General features: G+C 46.8%; 2 protein-coding genes and 1 non-coding gene across 5 annotated transcripts in view; all 3 read left to right on the forward strand.

Moving 5' to 3' along the window:
• Positions 1 to 13,656, forward strand: part of LOC142879994 (pleckstrin homology domain-containing family G member 1) — a 38,753-nt gene extending 25,097 nt beyond the window's left edge. For 2 of the 3 annotated variants that reach the window (XM_076013596.1, XM_076013594.1), the window contains exons 5-17: positions 2,786 to 2,832; positions 5,159 to 5,309; positions 5,673 to 5,804; positions 6,154 to 6,336; positions 6,430 to 6,525; positions 6,901 to 6,987; positions 7,287 to 7,320; positions 7,425 to 7,508; positions 7,590 to 7,651; positions 7,802 to 7,987; positions 8,111 to 8,230; positions 8,322 to 10,152; positions 10,454 to 13,656. In XM_076013596.1, coding sequence (XP_075869711.1) covers positions 2,786 to 2,832; positions 5,159 to 5,309; positions 5,673 to 5,804; positions 6,154 to 6,336; positions 6,430 to 6,525; positions 6,901 to 6,987; positions 7,287 to 7,320; positions 7,425 to 7,508; positions 7,590 to 7,651; positions 7,802 to 7,987; positions 8,111 to 8,230; positions 8,322 to 10,152; positions 10,454 to 11,436 — 3,996 coding nt within the window. In that variant the 3' untranslated portion in view covers positions 11,437 to 13,656. The remainder of the gene's footprint in view (positions 1 to 2,785; positions 2,833 to 5,158; positions 5,310 to 5,672; positions 5,805 to 6,153; positions 6,337 to 6,429; positions 6,526 to 6,900; positions 6,988 to 7,286; positions 7,321 to 7,424; positions 7,509 to 7,589; positions 7,652 to 7,801; positions 7,988 to 8,110; positions 8,231 to 8,321; positions 10,153 to 10,453) is intronic. The other variant, XM_076013595.1, reaches the window with a different exon arrangement.
• A 1,384-nt stretch (positions 13,657 to 15,040) lies between these two features.
• Positions 15,041 to 19,801, forward strand: tcp1 (t-complex 1). The gene is made up of 12 exons (XM_076013441.1): positions 15,041 to 15,199; positions 15,706 to 15,791; positions 15,900 to 16,028; positions 16,293 to 16,390; positions 16,500 to 16,610; positions 16,712 to 16,893; positions 17,218 to 17,344; positions 17,955 to 18,130; positions 18,611 to 18,734; positions 18,820 to 19,012; positions 19,111 to 19,274; positions 19,386 to 19,801. The coding sequence occupies exons 1-12, from the start codon at positions 15,127 to 15,129 to the stop codon at positions 19,597 to 19,599; spliced, it is 1,677 nt and encodes a 558-aa protein (XP_075869556.1). The 5' UTR covers positions 15,041 to 15,126; the 3' UTR covers positions 19,600 to 19,801.
• On the forward strand, positions 15,459 to 15,596 carry LOC142880023 (small nucleolar RNA SNORA29). The gene has a single exon (XR_012925375.1). It is a non-coding gene; the product is annotated as a small nucleolar RNA SNORA29 (small nucleolar RNA).
• Positions 19,802 to 19,842: the final 41 nt, after the last annotated feature.

Below are 19,842 nucleotides of genomic sequence, written 5' to 3' on the forward strand. Positions count from 1 at the left end.
TGGGGCCTGAGACGAAACCCATGAATTGGGCAGATGCCGTAAGTTGGCCTTCAATAACAGTTTGGCATATGTACATCCCCATTGCTCCCGGTGTTTACACTGCGCGAGGGGACAAAACCTCTGTCATCTGCCTCGTGTGTTTGCGATCGCTCGCTGATAGCTGTTCACATCCTGTGTTTGTGGACACAAACAGAGTTCAGCAGATGCACTTACATAACAGCTTCCTAAACCCTATGGGTTTGTCACATGTATCCGTCTAGTATGGCGTTCATACTCTGACTAAAGTCAGGCTAGCAAAACGATGAACAGTTGGACGGATTTGTGCATTGAAGAGTTTTGAGGTCGAATTAAATTCACCTCTCGAGGTTACAGTGCATTTTAGCTACATTCTGGTATTTAATCCACAAGCTTTATATCCCTGAGTTTTGTAAGACATGCATCTTCAGCAATGCAAAGTCTTGAGCAGCAGAAAGGCTATATATTTAGCTTTTAGCAGCTGCTTCCAGGTGTTGGCAATAGCTAAAAAGAGGCCGATTCGTTTCGGAATCAATGGAAAGTTCAGACTGCAAGTGCTTTCGAATGGATTAGCAAGAATTTAGAGGTGAAATCTAAGGGATCCATCTGTACACCAGGTAAACAGTCATTAAATGCCATTTTGTGAAAGGCGAGAAAGGGAAAGCGCCACAGTAATAGAAGAAGAAGAAGAAGACACGGCAGCTCGATTCGAGCCGGAACAAGTCATGCCCTGGCTGAGGACTTTTGATGTCGAGAAAAGCATGCAGAGTGGAAAAAGTCTCAATTAAAGGGGCGGGAATAAAGCATGAAGGGATATTTAATCCGATTCCTCCTGGCTGTTGGGATCAACAGACTTCAAGGCTGAGGGCTAATCATAAGCTACAGGGCTGACTTTCAATTAGAAGCGGCGAGCGGGGGAGAGAGGATGTGTGTGTGTGTGTGTGTGTGTGTGTGCGTCTGTGCGTCTGTGTGCGTGCACGCGCAGCTGTAAACGTGTAATAACAGCCCAGCCGCTGAATCTCGGCAGATACAGTGCAACCAGGGATGAGGAGGTCAAACAGGAGCTATAAATCTTGACCGTTTTAGGGCTGAATAATAACAGGGCTTGGAGGTGGCAGCCGCTGCAGCGCTTCGACTTCCCATGTCTCTCCTGCAGCCCTTTATCCTCGACCCTTCCCTTTAGCACACCTGTTCCCCATCAGCCTCACAAGCCCCGCCCTCCCCAGCCAGCCAGCCAGCCAGCCTTTTCAGGTTTTTTCCACCGCGTCCTGCTCACCTGAGTTTTACGTTTTACGGCTCCATTGTTCCCCCTTTTACTGGTGACAGGTCGAAATACAGAAGCTTAGTCATCCGGCTTCCTACGTGGAAATATTTAAAGATCCCTCTGTCACGTTGAGAGGGAGAAACCAAGGAGCAGGGTTAGTTAGAATGTGTTTTATTAGCAGGAGAAGGTTGAGATGGTAAAGGTGGAATCAATCGAGGGAGCGTGCAGGACTGGACTAGGCCTGGGGTTCAAAAGTGCAGGGCTTTTGATAAGTCGGCCGGAGGAATGACTGAAAGTTAAAAGATAAGACTCTGTCTGACACAGATACATGTACAGAGATCCGGCATCAAGCCGAGCTGACACAGTGCAGTGGTGAGCTGATGAAAAGCAGCTTAGTCCGGCTGCTGAAGGACAGCACTTAAGATTTAAGTTGACGGAAGTTGGAGCAGGTGGCTAAAATAGTGACTTTTCGGCTAAATATGCCGTGTTCCGGAAATCAATCATGTAACAGTGCTTCACAAGAATCTGGAAATGCTTGGAACATTGGGTAGTTTCCCATCACACAGAAAATAACGGCGACTAACGGCGGTCTAAAAAAAGAAGAAATTACAAATTGATTTTGAAAAGTAATAATAAATAAATACACTAGCATTTGATACTATGAATATTTTTAATTTAGCAACCGACCACACTTACCCGAAGCAATAAATCAATTTTCCCAGTGGTTTGGTGAAAACTCGCTCATGGCCCTGGAACAGCCGTTATTTCGATTCATATCAGCCAGAAATTTTATATCGCGGCCTTGCTTGGGTTATATCAATGTCACGTAGCACGTTGCAATAAATTATCAGAAGGGCGAGGAGCCGAGGTGATTTTCTCATCACGCAGAGGATTTCACAACCAATGGCTGTCTGCTTGTAATGTAATACAGAAAGCTACACGATATAGTCAAATTGTTTGCTATAATGATTGTTTTTAATGCGATAGTGATCTGAGACAAACCACAGACTGTTTTGGAAAAATATGAAAATAAAATCAGAGTTGCCTGTTGATGTCGTTTCCAAGTAAACACCGATTCGATTAAAAAAAAAAAAAGAAAGAAAGAAAGAAAGAAAGAAAGAAAGGAACTCCTTTTCATTTGACGGTCTCACGTTGCAGTTTCCAGACTGCAGTGAAGCAACCATGTGTGAACAGTTGACCCAAAAATAGCATAGTTAGCCATGTGTTTACAGCTGCCTTTCCTTTCAGCGGACAGTTTTAGCAGGAAGGTGAATTCCTTTTTTTTGGTAACTTCCATGAGTGTGGAAGGGGAGAAAATCTTCCAAGCAGCTCTTTCATCTCGACATGTCGTGGGTTGCAAACACGACTCGGTGACCACAAAGGGGAAAAAAAAAAACAACTACAAACAACAGAACGCGCCAACATTCCTCCCTCTCCTCGGCCTGCCGTGTTTACAGCCAGCCCAAACGATTAACGCGCTAATTTGCACCCTGTCGTGTTTTGCAGAGTGAAGAATTCCACATCTACACCCAGTACTGCACCAACTACCCACGGTGAGTGTGTCTGCCTGCGCTGCGGCGGGTGTTTACCGTCTGCTGTCACCCTATCTGGCTCTCGCCTTCGCATGCTGCCTTCCCAGCCTCTCACATGGCTCCATTGTGCCGCCCCGGTGAATGCGTTACCTTTCTTTCCCCTCCCTCGACAACCTGACACGCTCCATAGACGCCACCTCGGCAGGAGTCAAAGTGTCTGGGTTCTGTTCTGCCTCGGGCTCCGTCTCCCCCTCCACCCGCACACACACACACACACACACACAGACACACACACACACCCTCCACCTCTTCCATTCTTTCACCCGCCGCCTATTGACAGAGTTACGGCTCGCCCGCTGACAGACGGGGGTATTACGGCTGTCACCTCATTGCGCCGAGCGTCGGTAATGTTTTACCGTGCGAGTGTGGTCCCGCGGGACGCCTCCGCGGCCGCCCGGCAAGAGACAATGCGCCGGGCGTTTCCCGCACCGCCGTGTGTTAATATATACACATGCGTTCAAAAGTTTGGGGGGGGGGTCACTGGCTCGTTTCACTTCATAATAATCGGCTTCATGAAGTGATCTACTGGAATGCTCCAAGAGTGCACAAAAAGGAGGATGTGCTGAACACCTGGGAACACGTGGGATGAATCTGAGAGTTGTTGCCTGTGAGTGCCTCATTGAGTGTGATTCAAAAGAATGAATATCCTGCACCATCATGCAGCCGTCATTACAGAAGTTGAATGCTTTGAAATTGAAAAAAGGGGAACGTTGCTACAAAGCATTGTATTATAATTGCACTTATTGTAATTGCTAAACTTGCTAAATGTTTCTCAACTAATAGGTCAAACTTTTGGGTGGCTGAGGTCGCAGCCAGTTTCCCGTTTTTCTAAAAAAAAATAAATAAATAATAATAAAAAAAAGGAAGGGGGGGGGTTTAAAATATACATGGAGAGAGAAAATGTTGGACATTTATTTTGCAGGGCACCGATTCAAATCAATACTCTCCATAATTTATTTACTAAACATGATAGAAAGTGGGCTAGCGTTTTTATTTTGTGGAATTAATTAAGGTTGCGACTTCATGATGAGGAAAAGAAATTGAGGGTTCTGAGAGTCCACCAGTTAAGAACCACTGTGCTAAACCATAACAGAGTAAACAAAGCACCATGGTTTTTATTTTAGGCTCTATAAAACAGTGGGCTCACACAGAATTTTGCAGACTCGGAATTCTTTGAATCCCATTGGAAATGGTTTTCATTAAACACTAAAATGTTCCCAAACTTGTTAGGCACATGCGACTGATTTGTCGTGCACGGCATTTAAGATCATTATTTCATAAAACCGGTTAGAATGGAGTTCAGTGCTTAACACAAACTAAAGAATGGCAGTATACTGTATACTCTGGGCGATTAAATGGGCCAAAACGTAAGACTTGCTTCCCTGCCAAGACAAACAGTCTCCGACCAAACACAACTTTCCTTCGCGGCTCGCGGCGCGAGAGACGAGTCGGGGAGGAACCCGTTTCTGGGCTAACGATGACAAATTGAAGTGCCAGCCGCGCGTGCGCGTGAAGGACGCCTATTGTCGGACGTTGGAAATGGGGCCTTCTCCTGCATCCCACAGCGCAGCTGGTGACCCCGGGCCGAGGTCACGCACGACAAGCGCGCATGCACACGAGAGACGGTCGCACGCTGCGGATGCGGTACCCCGGCCGCGCTCTGAGCCCTGAGCTCGGGTTTCCAGCAGAACAATGCCAGGCCTGTGCGCGCGTCGTAGGCTGAAATGTGGGCAAGCACGCAAAGGGCGCCCACGCACACGCACACGCACACGCACGTGCGAAACGTGCACGTTTTTTTGGGCGCACATGAATGCGACTTCGCCGTGGCAACGCAACATTTTTCCATCGATAAGGCTGCAGAGATCTGTGCTGCATATGTATTTGAGGGTGAAAGTCCACAACAGGCTCATTGTTTTCACTTAAACTGAGGTCTAAGTAGCAGTCCTAGTTTTGGAGTGCAAGTCTGCATGGACATTGATTTCAGAGCAGTTTTCAGTTTATTTTTCGCTTTAAATTACAAAAAAAAAAAACATCACCACTGACCTTCTCATTTAGATATTGCAAGAGTATATGGTCTAACATTAGACTTCGTCAGAAAACATGAAAGCATCGAATGCAGCTGCAGATAGTATTCTGGAGGGGGAAAAAAACCCCGAAAGTTGTTTTTTTTCTTCTAAAGTTCCATCCGTCAGCAGGAGCGGCCAAATTCTTGCTTGTCATCACTGTGAACGTACCGTTTCCCAGCACAGCCCTGATCGCTCACTCTCACTGGTTTCTGCCTCCACAGGTCGGTGGCTGTGCTAACAGAGTGCATGAGGAACAAGGCGTTGGCCAAGTTCTTTCGCGAGCGCCAGGAATCACTCAGGCACTCTTTGCCCCTGGGCTCCTACCTGCTCAAGCCAGTGCAGAGGATCCTCAAGTATCACCTACTGCTGCACGTGCGTCAGTCTGCCTCCGACTATACACACACACTCAAGCAATACACACAGAAAAGCAAGTGCAGGCACATATGCTTGCTGATGTTTATTTTATTTTTTTTGCATACCAATGCACAAATACTGTAGATGTCCATGATTATTATATAAACACTGTCTGAATCAGCACCAGCGTCCACCAGAGAGGCCAAATGCTTACCCATATGGCGCACAGTGTGTGTGATCCCCTGTATGTAGGTGCAAAAATGTATTTGCAGAAACGTGCACGGGGACCTGCACTGCTGCGTGCGTGCATGGAGCCCGCGCAAAGTGGCTAACGCCCAACTCTGTGTGTGTCTGTGCGTCTGTGTGGCTCGCCCCATGCAGGAGATAGCCAACCACATGGAGAAGGACACAGAGACTTACGAGGTGGTGCAGGAAGCCATCGACACCATGCAGAGAGTGGCGCGGCACATCAACGACATGAAGAGGAAGCACGAGCACGCCGTCAGGCTGCAGGTGCGGCCGCACTGGAGCGACAGAATCACCAGTGGCTGTCTGACTTCCTGTTGCCTTTTCGACTTTGCACCACTGCTACATGCCAGCATGCACCGAGTTGCTGCCGTGTGATTGGCCAATTGGCTATAACACCCAATAAAGTGGCCAGCTAGCATCTATTAAGACCACTGTTTCCAATTAGATTTAAATTATAATGTGTTTATTACTGGAAAGAATGGATATTTTATTTATTTGCATTTTGTTTTTGCCAAGACATTCCAGTTTACCTTCTTTGCTGTTAAATTGTGCAGAATGTTTAAAACAACTACAAGTCTAACTACCAATCTCTACGATTTGATGCTTCCTGCAGGAAATCCAGAGCCTTCTGACCAACTGGAAGGGCCCTGATCTCATTGGCTACGGAGAGCTGGTTCTCGAAGGAACGTTCCGCCTGCAGCGAGCCAAGAACGAGAGGACGCTCTTCCTCTTCGACAAGCTGCTGCTCATCACCAAGAAACGGGAAGAAACCTACACATACAAGGCTCACATTCTGGTTAGTTCCGCGAAGATTAGAAAAATCAAAACTTTTTTTTGCTCAGCGAAACATTCTTTAATCTCCACAACGCAATGCTTCCCCCTCTTCCAGTGTTGCAACCTGATGCTGGTGGAAGTGATTCCAAAGGAGCCTTTAAGTTTCAGCGTGTTCCACTACAAGAATCCCAAACTTCAGCACACAGTCCAGGTAGAGACACATTGCATAAAAGAGCAAAGCCATTTTCCTCCCAAAGTCCGGGTCTTTTGTGAATATAATAACATGTTTTGGTTGAACTACACTTCCACATTGAGCAAGAGTGCAGTCAGAAAGTGTGTGCAGGTGTCTGGTTGTTTTGCGGGGCATCCAGGCTCACCCAAGTCAGTTGCTCAGACATGTCGGGTGCTTAGGGGCTAGTGCGGCCTTTGTTGTTATCCAACCGCTGCTCTGGTCAAAGCATGGGGTAATCTGTGGGAGCTATATGAACAAAAATAGTGGAGGAGGTGTACCCTCACCATCTAAGACTCCTTTTTAAATGTGCTTCTGAAATGTTCTCTTTTGTGCCGTTTCATGCTCTCCCCTCAGGCCAAATCACAGCAAGACAAGCGCATGTGGATCCTGCACCTCAAAAGGCTCATACTTGAAAACCATCCCGCCAAAATCCCCGCCAAGGTAGAGGCCACCAGACAACTCACGCACTGCTGATACACATATCTAGCACAAACCATTTTTTTTTTCAAATAGATAAAGACCTTAGTTACTTCTTCTTCTTCCGTTTTAACTGCCTCACTTTGTTGTATGTTCTCTGATACACCTTCACGTCTTTAATTAAGGTATATATACATATGTGTGCACAGTCTGAGATGCATCTTTCAATACCTTATCTCAAATTTAAAACCAGACCTGTAATGTGGCGCCACCTAGCGGCAATATAAAATATGTCAAACAATTTTTTTTTTTTTTTTTTTAAGGCAAAGCAAGCAATTCTGGAGATGGATGCCATGCGTAAGTTTTCATGTTTCAAGTTTCAAACCGAATTATACACACTATACCAATCATACATACAGTTGAGGTCTGACATCTTTTTTTTTCAATTTTCTTTTTCGCAGATCATCCTGGGTTTCATTACAGTCCTGATGGGGACAAGAAGGAGTCAAAAGATGGTCCGACACCTCGTAGAGGACGCAGAAAAGGTACGAAAACGTGAAGATTTGGAAGGAAAGCGTCACAAAATGAGGCTCAAAGACGTGATTATTTAATTTTTCTCCCCACAGAGCCTCTATCCAAATTGTTAAAGAATGCCAAGCAAAATGCTGCCAATGCAGAAGGTGAAAAGGTAAATAGCAACTAACAATGATTAGTACACGCACCTGTGTCTCTCTCTCTCATTCTCTCTCTCTCTCACACACACACACACACACACACACACAAACACACACACACACAAAAAAGACCTAACTTTTATTGAAAACATACTTCCTTCCAGAGGACAAGTTTCGGCGCAACCCTGCTCTCACCAGTGTCCCAGCTGGCTTTGGGCACTATCGGCCGCAGCCGCAGTCTCATCAACCAATCGCAGGAGTCGCTCGACCCCGGCGACCACTATGACCACAGTGACAGGGAGGAGGAGCTGCATCAGCGAGACGCCGACGATGAAGATGAGAGTGGCCTGGTGAGTGGGACTCTCCCCGAGGACTAATTCTCGCTTCGCTGCATATAGTCTTTACGCATTTGCATTATTGACGTCTCATCTTTCAGACTTAATGTTAATAAAAAAACATCATGCTTTGTTTAGAGAGGAGGAAAGAGGCTCCAAGTGCCCGGTAAAGGCAGCAGAAAGAGGCTGAACCCTCAGGCGTCGGTAGATAGTATTGAACAGTGGAAAGCATTCAACATGAGCTCTTCAGACTTACAGGTATTGTGTTATCATTGACATTAGCAATGCTACATGTGATTTCTGCCCAAGTTTTACATTCACATGTAAAACCTCCACTTTGCCTCCACAGAAAGCGAGAGAGTCATTGGTGAGGGACGGGAGTCGCCACCCCCCACTTCGCAGGACCTCCCGTGTGGTGGAGGAACCTCCGGAGACGCCCGTCCCCGCTGTGATAGTCACTCAGAGTGACCACTCTGTGAACAACATCTGGGCAGACCACCGTGTTCGCAGGGCCATGTTCCCCACCCGCCAGAGAACCATGCAGCCCGATGACGAGGACGAAGACATCTACCAGATGTTTGTTCCCACTGAGCAGAGTGGGCCGGAGCCTGAGGTCCCCTCTGAGAGGTCGGAGGCCACCTCGTCGCCCAAGACAGTCCGGCCGTGCAGCTGGCACGTTGAACAGGTGCCCACCGTGCAGGTCGACCCACCAGCCAATGGGAGCAGGGTCCTGCGGAGGGCGAGCAGCGCGGGCGAAAAGGCGACAGAGGCCCGACAGTGTCCCGACAGCAACCAACCGGTTGACAGAAACCTGGAGGTCATCCACACGGAATCATCCAGCAATGACATTAGCGGATCGTCTTCGGCTGAGCAGCTGACGCTCGATGACATTGAGAATGTGTATGATAACATCAGCTACGAGGACCTGAAAAGCATGGGCCTCATCAGACGGGACCCCGAGGAAAGCCAGTCCTTCAAAGAAACAAGTTCAGGGGCGTCCTTGGACCACGCAGCAAAGGTTCAAAGTGCCTCAGAGGTTCCAGCCATCATTGAGCCGCTAATAGAGCCAGATAGCTCATCTGAGAGCAATAGGTCATCCACGCAGGAGGGCAGGCAGACTGAAACGTGTGATCTAAAGATTGTGGAGGAAAACATCTATGACACCATCTGTTTCAGAGACCCTCCGTCAACGGAAGTGAAGGGGGTGAGCGAAGGCGACAGACTCAAACAGGAAAGGGACAGTTTGCTGACGTCTGAACAGGACCTGGCAGAGAGTCTGAAAGGCTTTCTGTCCGAGGAGAGCCTGCACTTTGCAGAGGACGACGGGCTGGACTCGTCCCACCCGGCACTGTGTACCCCCGAGCCGGATTACTCCTCCTCGTCAGCCTCCGAGACCTTCTCCCACCGCTCCCAAAAGGGGGACAAGATGTCCGAGCAGGTCGACGAGATCTGGAACGACCTGGAAAACTACATCAAGACCAACGAGAAGAAAGCTGACAGACTTCCCGCTGCCTTCCCAGTCAGTGTGAATGAGTCGCCTGAAAAGAAGTCCTCAAGGAAAAGAAGCCCTACAAAAAGCTCCTCAGTAACCAAAGGTCTGCCAGAACATCGGCCAATACCACCACCTGTTACCTCCATACCGTCTTATACGATCCCCGTCATAAACCTTCCTGAGTCTCAATGTGAAGAGACCAGCACTGAGGAAAACCATAGTGCTGCCCCTGCATCACGGCCCCTGCCTGTCGCACCAGAGCCCTTACCAGGCACAGTGAGGAACATTCGCAAGAGGCTGGCCCGCCTCAGCAGCGGCAGCTTCCGCTTGGAGGACGACGACCTAGTGGAGGTTCCCCCACGAAGTGCACTTCAGAGGGACAGTGCCCTCAAGGAATTCAACAGCTTGTTTCCAGGGGAGTTCACGAGTCTGGACTCACCCTTGGCTTCTGCCCCCTCTCTCTTCCTGGGTGAGTCTGTAGACTTCTCCCTGGATCTTTTGGACAAGTCGAAGAGCCGGGTGTTCCTCATGGCGCGACAGTACAGCCAGAAGATCAAGAAGGCCAACCAGCTGCTGCGCATGAGGAGCATGGACCCAGGGGATTGCGGCGGTCGGGCCAGAGCTGAGAAGAAGCAGAGAGACCTTGCAGCAATCTTGGAGGAGAAGAAGCAAGGAGGTGCCGCTATAGGTAAGTCATCTAATTCAGGCAAATATCAGGCTTTACCAGCAAGCTGGATGGCTCACTTACTCATTTTACTCATTGGCATTTCCAAATGGTCATACAATTGCATGACATTCCTGCTCCCTTTTTTATCGTCTCTCTACCTGCTGCATATGTAGGATGAATGTAGACAATCTGGGAACATATTCAGCTTGCATACAGCTTTGCAGACTAAGCAAAGCTAACACCTCCGCTAAACTTTGGATTTTGTAGGTTAACGAGGGAAAACACAGCTAACTCACACATTGTTTTAATTCTGTGCTTTCAGGGGCAAGGATAGCAGAATACTCCCAACTATATGACCAGGTAATGTTCAAGGATCCTTCGGGTCATACTGGTCGACACCAGTCCCACCCAGGGCTGCCATCCTCTCCGTCCATGCCAGAGACCTGCCTGGAGGACGACTGGCTCCACACCACATACAGCAACGGAGAGCTGGCGAGCTTTGTTTCCTCACCCGGCGAGCTGGGGGACGCCTGTGCGTCTTCCACCCCGCATCGGAGGCTTACCTCCTCCTGCTCCATCACATCCCTCCAGAGCCTCCCTCTCTCTCCATCTAGCCCACCATCCCAGAGGTGGACCATGGCTGCGCCGAGCGAGAAAGAGGAGCATGTGTACAGTTCCATAAATCGAAATCCCTCCTTTAATTCTCCGCCGTCCTCTGCGTCAATGTGTTCCCCCGTCAGCCACTGTCAGTCGGTCGGCTCTGTGTCCAGCCAGCAGCAGGAAAGTGATCAGTCTGGTCTCAGAATGAACGGACCTGCTATGAATCGATCCACGGATAGGTGTCATAATCCAAGTCTGGGAAGTGTAGGTCGGCATAGGAGCCTCCCAGAGCGCTCTACCCAGGGACATTCAGACCTTACCTTACATGACGGTCAGCAGGTGGTGGTCCTGAACCGAGCGTCCGCGCTGAGCTTCCTCAGTGCCACTGAGAACTACTTGACTAACTTCAAGGACAACGGGGAAGACGATGACGACTATGTGGAGATTCGCTCGGAGGACGAGAGCGAAAGGGAGCAGGACAGGCCGGCGCAACGACGCGGCGGCTCGGCCGCCCTCTCCAATCAGAATCCCCTTCACTCCCAGAGTCTGCCGTGCACGCCGGTGCGCTCCTGCAACCCGCTGAGGTCTCTGGACCGCAAAGAGTTGGAAAAGTACCTGTGGAGCGAGCCGCAGCACAGCCAGCCCAAAATAGTCCAGTCGCTGAGGGAGAAGCTGCAGTGTCTGAGTTCAAGCAGCTTCGCCTGAACTTCGCCAAAAACACACACGGAACGACAACACAGACACTGCTGCTTCGCCTGGAACGCTTCAACGCCATTTCCACAAACAATACAGAAAACTATCAAACAAGCGTGATCAATCTCTCAACATACATTAGAAGCAATGTGCCTGTTTGCACGCACAAACTCATGTAAACACCTTAAACTCTGTTACAAGGCTTCAGTGTACAATGCACAGTAGTTTAGTCAGACTTGTAAAAGTGCACGTGAGCTGCCTTAGCACTTCCAGGTTCAAACCGCCTCCTACTTTATGTTTAAAATAGAGATAGTGGCAGTGAGAGGTTTTCAAAAAGTTGACACAGCCAAAGGTCCAATGTGTAACATTTAGCAGAGCTACTGGCATGTAGTTGAATTTAATAATAATTAAAAAAAAAAAAAAACACAACACATGTTTTGGTTGAATGGCGTCACAACAATATGTATTCGCCAACAATAATAACAACAATCAGAAGCATCTAAAAAACAAAAATGATTAAATTCCTGTGTGTTGTGCCACCACATTTATTCAGTACAGAGAATATGGATCTGCTCGGGTTCTATGACTTCACCCTGACGTCCCGGCTGGAATAACAAAGATGTAAAATCAAGCGGAACATCAGGAAATGGGGATTAACATTCATTTTGCATGCAATATGCTTTCTTACCAATTGATTCTACTAAATCTTACATACTGGACCTTTAAAAAAGAAAAAAAAAAGTTCTGCCATTTCTAAAAGCTTTAAGTTTAGCTGATCTGACTCAAACTCTTCTACTGCTTTAACAGATTCTGCTTGAGCACATGTACCAAAAAGTGCTGTACAGATATCAAAAGAGTGTGGGCAATCCCATACAAACTGCATTAAAGACCTTAAAGACCGTCCTATCTTTTCATTCTGCCCAACGCCATACGTGGAAGTACAAACCAACATCAGATACATTTTTAGTGTTTAAAATCACTGTAAGAGGTACATTTTAAGCACTAGCTCATCTAAACCTGGAGTTTTTAAATTGTCCGTTAAACAGCAGCTGTTCAATTTTGCAATCCTCGTGTTTGCTTCTCAGGCTTGTTGATTTGAGTTTTTTTTTTTTTTTGGGCAGTACAAAGCAAAGCAAACGTGGCTACAACAAGAGCCATTAAGTTAAGTATAGCTAGATATGGTCCAATGAGCATATTTTATTTCATTTTCCTACAGCATTAGGTTTCATGCTTTAAAACCAAGAGTTTTTTTGGCATATTGAATTATCTACCGGCAACAACACACGTTTGGATTTACTTTGAATCTGTGCGTGTAACTCAGAGGTGAACGTCAAGATAGAGGGAGATTGCCATCACAGAGAATGAAATGTGCATCTAAACAAGTGGTTGATGTTTTTTCTCCCTTTTGATTTGTCATCATTTGCTTTTAGAATGGGGCCACAAAAAGGAGAAACCGCTCAAAATAGTACTGTATTTAGTATATTTTCTCAAATGGATTCTTGATTGTTTACTTTGTGCTATGAAACGCTGTCACACTACTGATTTGCATTTACAGTCAACATAAAACGATTGTCAGTCACAATAGGGATCATACAACAGGTGGTTTCTCTCCCCATGAAGGGTTTCCAAGTGCTTATCACACACTCTCAACAGTCTATAAATATATATTTTAAAAAGAATCGGAAAAGACGTTTTATTTATTTGTTTACCAGATACTTGGGCCCTTATTGCTATTACTTCAAGAGAAAAAAAAGGTTAAATATATTTATTTAAAATAGATTTATTCATGTCTAAGGACAAAGAAAAAAAAAAGTCAAACTGTGAAGGTGGGTTTACTATTTAGGCACTGCCTGATAAAAGTTACAGCCAGCACCAATGCGTAGAAAATTTAAAAGCACAATAACTTGGCCGACAGTTTGTGTCAGGAAAATGTGCCTCAAGAGCAAGTAAGGATTATGAAGTATGTTTTTATTTCTTACTGTACATTTTGATTTCACTGGTGTGGACTGTCAGTCCTCATTGACTCTGTTTTGCACTTTTCTTTCTTTTTTTTAAGTTTTATTTGTAAACTCTTTGTAAAGATGTACATTTTAGGAAGGTTACTCTTGTATGCCATAGGAGGAATGCTTAAATAATGCTTTAATGATTAAGTTAAGTGTACTGTATTTTTTTGTTACTGCCTAGTTGTCAAGAGAACAATGTATTGGATGTAATAAATTCCAATTAAACTCATTGCAGCGTGTTTGTGTTCTTCGGGAATGTCATGAAACATGAAACAAAAACTATAAGCAAGCATAAACAGGCCATTTGTAGCCGCATGCGTTTACGTACACAGACTATAAAGAAACAAAGTAACTGCTGGATCCGCATGTTCGTTTAATGAAGAGTTTTAGCAGAAGAATGCTGATTTTGTCTTTAGTATGCAAATTCGGAATACAAGTGTACAGAGCTCTGGGTCGAGTTCAAGCCTAACATCAACAAGTGCTATCAGGTCCTGAAGTCTGACTGACTCCTTGTCCCTTGGTCAGTCTATTAGATAGAGAACATCCAGTTGTTCTTGCTGGCGCGCTCAGATTACGTCCTCCTCTGATTGGCTGTCTGGTCTACGCACCCCAGTCTCATTGGATGTTGCCGCTGCCTTTGTTCCCAGATGTAGGCTGAGGTCCAAGGTATAGATGCTTGGTAGAGAGATCCTGGATCTTCTCTCGGCCTGGTACTGCGGGTTACCTAAGGTGACTGTTTTACGATGGGCGCATTCCTGTCTCTTCTCTTACGTATCATGTTATTCTGCACAGAATCTTATGGAGAATGTTAAACAGAGATTACCCATCCTTAAGAATACATTGACTTATTTAAACATATTCATATCAAATGGTTATATAATTATGCATATTATATCAGTGAGTATATAATTAGGCACAAGCATCAAAATTAAATGTAAAATTACCTTCAATACATATATTTGCAATTGACTGACATTAGCTTCTAATTTGTGAGTTACTTACATCAGAGGATGGGAGATCAAGTGGGTCACAAGAAAAAAAAAAAAGGGAATCTGCCGATAAGGGGGGGAAATGTCAATGCAGAAGTAATTCATCCAGCCTACCAGTTTGACTCCAATCATTTTTTTCGGATTGCAATTAATTAACGGATTCACACGTCCAGCAATAATATGTCGGAAGAGCCATTTGTAAGTTAGGGGGAAGAAGGTCTCACCACTAGATGTCACCAAATTGTAAACTTAGTTTAATAGAAAGTGGTCTCCACCAAAAGGATAAGAAATTGAAGCAAGTCGACCTTTTGGGTTGAACTGACTTTGAATCGTTTAATGTTGTGATTTAATGTGGCTTCGGACACGACAGGACACGGTTCTTTCAATAATTGTATTAATGTTAATCAACTACAGGCGCGTGTCGCATTTCCAGTTCCAGGAGGAAATAGCACAGCCTGCTGGGAAATGTAGTTTACATGTAAATATAGCGCAACAAAAAAACTAAGTTAAATTACATGTTTGAGAAGTCGTCGTGACGAAAGCATTAATTTAAAAATAATAATAATGAGGGATACGCCCACACGTTCTCTCTTATATAGTAGCAAATGTTTATCAAATATATATTTTCTCGAACCTTCTGGTCAACACCGGCTTACCCATAGTGCACTGCGGCGCCGTCTTTCTTCTCGGTTGCTTGTGGTGCATCAAAAATGTCGCTATTAGACGGTCCGCTAAACATCTTTGCCCAGAGGGCAACAGGCGAAACTGTTCGCACTCAAAATGGTGAGTTATATGCCGACGGGCCTTGTATTTTATATGTCCCTGGCAAAATGAAGTTGTGTTCATTATTAGACGCGTAGCATGATTTCCTTTTCTTGCCTCTAACACGTGTGGATAGTGCTAATGCTAACTAGCTCTGGCTTGAGCTTCTCTGTCCTCCGCGAAACCACCGCGTTGTGGCTGATTAAATTGTCCAGGTCACATCAGCATCTGTCACTCTCGAACTAATTGCGCTTCACGCAAGCGATAATTATCAAGCTATTTTCCCATTTCAGTACCTTCCACTCGCACTCCCATGAATGGACGGCTATGCTAATGGGATAGAATGACACTGTCACGGTCTGAGGGTGTGGTTAACTTGCTGTGTACCGCTCCAAATAAGATGACAAAACACTTTAAAGTCATTTATCTTAATGCGTGCATTTTTCTAGACGCAACGTTACTGCCTGCCAATGAATTCACGACCACTTGATATTAGCAAGGTGCAACTTCCTTTTTTGATTTTGCAGTCATGGCCGCAGCATCCATCGCTAACATCGTCAAGAGCTCCCTGGGACCTGTCGGCCTTGACAAGATGTTGGTCGACGACATTGGCGTATGTCTTGCACCCCAATCTAAATCAAAGAGATCTGTGATAATTAATTATTTTGCAATCAAATTAACTATTCTCCGACTTTTTCCGCTTGCCTCGGTGCAATGACAGGACGTGACCATCACCAACGATGGAGCCACCATCCTGAAGCTGCTGGAGGTGGAGCACCCGGCTGCCAAGGTCCTCTGCGAGCTGGCCGATCTCCAGGACAAGGAGGTCGGAGATGGGACCACTTCCGTGGTAAGCAGGGTTTCAGCAGTGGCTTCTCCATGATGCCATATTTGGTGTCCTGTTTTAGTACCATGCGTCTGCACTTCCTCACAGATGTGTGGCTATGCTAACAGGAGAGAGAAACAGTCCGTCAGTGTCTGAAGGGGTTGAGCAGCCCAATATCTGCCACTCCTAATGAAACGACGGCACAGTCCCATCACAGTTACGGTCTGTTTGGCTGCTATTGTTAATGTCTGTCTCTGTTTTTAAATGTGTCTCGGGTTGTCCTCTCAGGTCATTCTTGCCGCTGAGTTGCTCAAGAGTGCAGATGAGTTGGTGAAGCAGAAGATTCACCCCACATCAGTCATCAGTGGATATCGTCTCGCTTGCAAGTATGATCTTGAGCGCTTTCTTCCTCCGTTTCCACAAAGAGACTGGAGCGGACGCACTTTTAAACCGTCAATGCTTTGTTAACATACAAACTTGGTTTCCATTTTGCAGGGAGGCCGTCCGTTACATCAATGAGAACCTCACTATTGGGACAGATGACCTGGGCAGAGAATGTTTAATCAGCGCAGCCAAGACCTCCATGTCCTCAAAGATTATTGGAGTGTATCCTTTTTTCTTTTAGTTGTGCGCATATGACGTAGGCCCATTTTACACTGAAAATATGCAAGACAAAGCCTTCATTGACCTTAACCGTTGGCCGTCAGTGATGCAGACTTCTTTGCAAACATGGTGGTGGATGCCGCCATGGCTGTGAAGTTTGTGGACACCAGGGGTGTCGCCAGGTACCCCATCAACTCTGTCAACGTGCTGAAAGCCCATGGCCGCAGTCAGAAGGAGAGCTTCTTGGTCAATGGATATGCACTGAACTGCACTGTTGGCTCACAAGGTGAGTTTGGATTTATTTATTTTTCTTAATGCCCATTTTAAAACAAAAAGAAACGATTTACCGCACTCATCCATTTGATTTGCTGTTGATTGAATTCCCATTTAAATTTGCTGCAATGCCTCACCTGATGGCGTTGGCAGTGATACGCGTGGGAGAGAGCAGAATGGCTTTGAAAGATTCCAGACACGTCCTCCCTGGACTGTGTCGCTTCTTTTGTTGCCAGACAATGCAATAAGAACTGTCAGTGTAAATACACAACCCAGTCTGGGTTATCAAAAAGCACAACATTTCCTGTATTCAACCTGTTATTTTGCTCATTCAAAGGAATGGTCAAGCGTGTTGCAAACGCCAAGATTGCCTGCCTGGACTTCAGCCTGCAGAAGACCAAGATGAAGATGGGCGTCCAGGTCATCATCAACGACCCTGAAAAACTCGACCAGATCAGACAGAGGTGGAGTATATACACCTTTCTCATTATCCTTCTTTACACTTCGAGCTAGGGATGTTAACAACTAATTGATTATCGATTAATTGTGGATTCAGAATTTAATCGACAACTAATTGGTTATCGGTTAATTGTCGATTAAGAATTTAATCAATTCAATTAAATTAGTTGCAATTCATTGAATTTTTTTTTTACAGTGGTTTTTTTGTTAAATGGCGTGGTGTATACCTGTACCAACATTCTTTAAGGGTTAAATAATGTGTTTGTTACACATTTTTCATTGTGAAATTTAGGTTCTCAGGAAAAATTGCCGCTTATCAATTAATCGTTAATCGTTCAATACGGTCAATCAACTAACGATTGAATTAATCGATAATTTGCATCCCTGCTTCGAGCATCATCCCATTTAAATTTGCTGTGAAACTGAACAAGTAGTTTACACAGTGATACGCGTGGGAGAAAACATCAACGGTACCAAGTCGTCGAATCAGCTTCTGTCTGGCTGTTTCGTCACGACGTTGGGCTGGACATTGCTTTGTCGCATTTTTATTTCACTCTCCCAGCACCGGCCGTCCAAAAACGAAACGATAAAGAACAAATTGAATTGCGTCTGCAGGGAATCGGACATCACAAAGGAGAGAATCCAGAAGATCCTGGCGGCGGGCGCCAACGTGGTCCTGACCACCGGCGGCATCGACGACATGTGCCTCAAGTACTTTGTGGACGTCGGTGCTATGGCAGTGCGACGGGTTCTGAAGAGGGACCTCAAACGCATCGCCAAGTCGACGGGAGGTAGGGCGCAGTTGCAACGACACTTTGGCCAGATTGAAACCAGATGGCTCTTTTGTAGTGTGAACAGTCACAATTCACATGAAATCCGATTTTTGCAAAACGGATTGAAGCCACCTTGGGGAGGTAGTTTCAGATGGCATTTGGACAGATGCGTATCTGTCTGAACAGCTCCAAACTTACCGATCGGTTTTGACTGTCTACACGCGCTGGACAACGCCTCAGTTGCTTCAGCAACCTGTCAGATGGGTCAGTAATGTGGCCCAGTCTGAACAGAGCCAGATCCCATTTGGACACTTGCTAAAAAACAGTGTGGACGGTCAGCCCGAAAAATCAGATTTGAGAAGGAATCGGATTTGAATCGGATTCGCCTGCAGTCTGAACGCAGCCTTGGTTGGTCTTTGTGCTCTTGATCGTATACATGCGAACGTGGGAGTTAAGGCCAAAACTAATAACTAATAAAATAAAATGTTCAATTCCCAGCCACCATCTGCCCCTCCCTGACCAACCTGGAGGGAGAGGAGACGTTCGAAGCCACAATGCTCGGTCAGGCCGAGGAGGTCGTGCAGGAGCGCGTCTGCGACGACGAGCTCATCCTCGTCAAGAAGTAAGACGAGGAAGACGCGCTTGAGCCTTTGTCTGAAAACCTGCTGTTGCCCGACGGGCGTTGACACGACTTTTTCTCCTCTCAGCACCAAAGCGCGCACATCGGCGTCCATCGTCCTGCGCGGCGCCAACGACTTCATGTGCGACGAGATGGAGCGCTCGCTGCACGACGCCCTCTGCGTGGTCAAGCGGGTGCTGGAGTCCAAGTCCGTGGTCACCGGCGGCGGCGCCGTGGAGGCGGCGCTGTCCATCTACCTGGAGAACTACGCCACCAGCATGGTGAGCAGAGCATGCCTGGTTCTGAACGCAGCGTCGCGGTCGTGCCTCTTGTCCTCCTTGTGCTCAAATGTCGGTACCGCCCCCCCACCCCCACCCAGGGCTCCCGGGAGCAGCTGGCCATCGCCGAGTTCGCCCGCTCCCTCCTCGTCATCCCAAAGACGCTGGCGGTGAACGCGGCGCAGGACTCCACCGATCTGGTGGCCAAGCTGCGCGCCTTCCACAACGAGGCTCAGGTGAACCCAGAGCGCAAGAACCTCAAGTGGTGAGTCCTGACTGAAAGCCCCTTGCCAATTCCAATACGTGAGGGGAAATGACGAACGGTTTTGAGACATTGCTTTCGCCCGAGTGAAACCCGGTTTTGTGTGCGACACAGGATCGGTCTGGACCTCATCAACGGCAAGCCCCGAGACAACCGCCAGGCTGGCGTGTACGAGCCCACCATGGTCAAAACAAAGAGCCTGAAGATGGCCACAGAGGCCGCCATCACCATCCTCCGCATTGACGACCTCGTCAAGTCCTTCCCGGAGCAGCAGGAAGGCGGGCCGTCCTACCGGGACGCGGTCCAGTCGGGATCTCTGGAGGGTTAAAGAGGGTCCAAACTTTCACCTGTCTGTATTTATCCAGTAGGAGCTCTTCATGGCTGTCGCTGTCTAGTGTTGAGGCCGCGCACTTTGCCTGTTTACTGTTCACCCACTGCTTCTCTCTTTGGCTCTCAGAGGAACTCTGAGTATTTGTTTTCTGGAAACCCAATAAAGGTCCAATGGTTGTAAATCACCGTTGATTAGTCAATTCAGAATCGACTGGGTGTTTTCATTGCAGGCTGCAGACGC

This window comes from Nelusetta ayraudi, unplaced genomic scaffold (assembly GCF_046127955.1).
Source record: "Nelusetta ayraudi isolate G7.1 ecotype Tasmania unplaced genomic scaffold, CSIRO-AGI_Nayr_v1 ptg000151l, whole genome shotgun sequence".
Taxonomy (NCBI): Eukaryota; Metazoa; Chordata; class Actinopteri; order Tetraodontiformes; family Monacanthidae; genus Nelusetta; species Nelusetta ayraudi.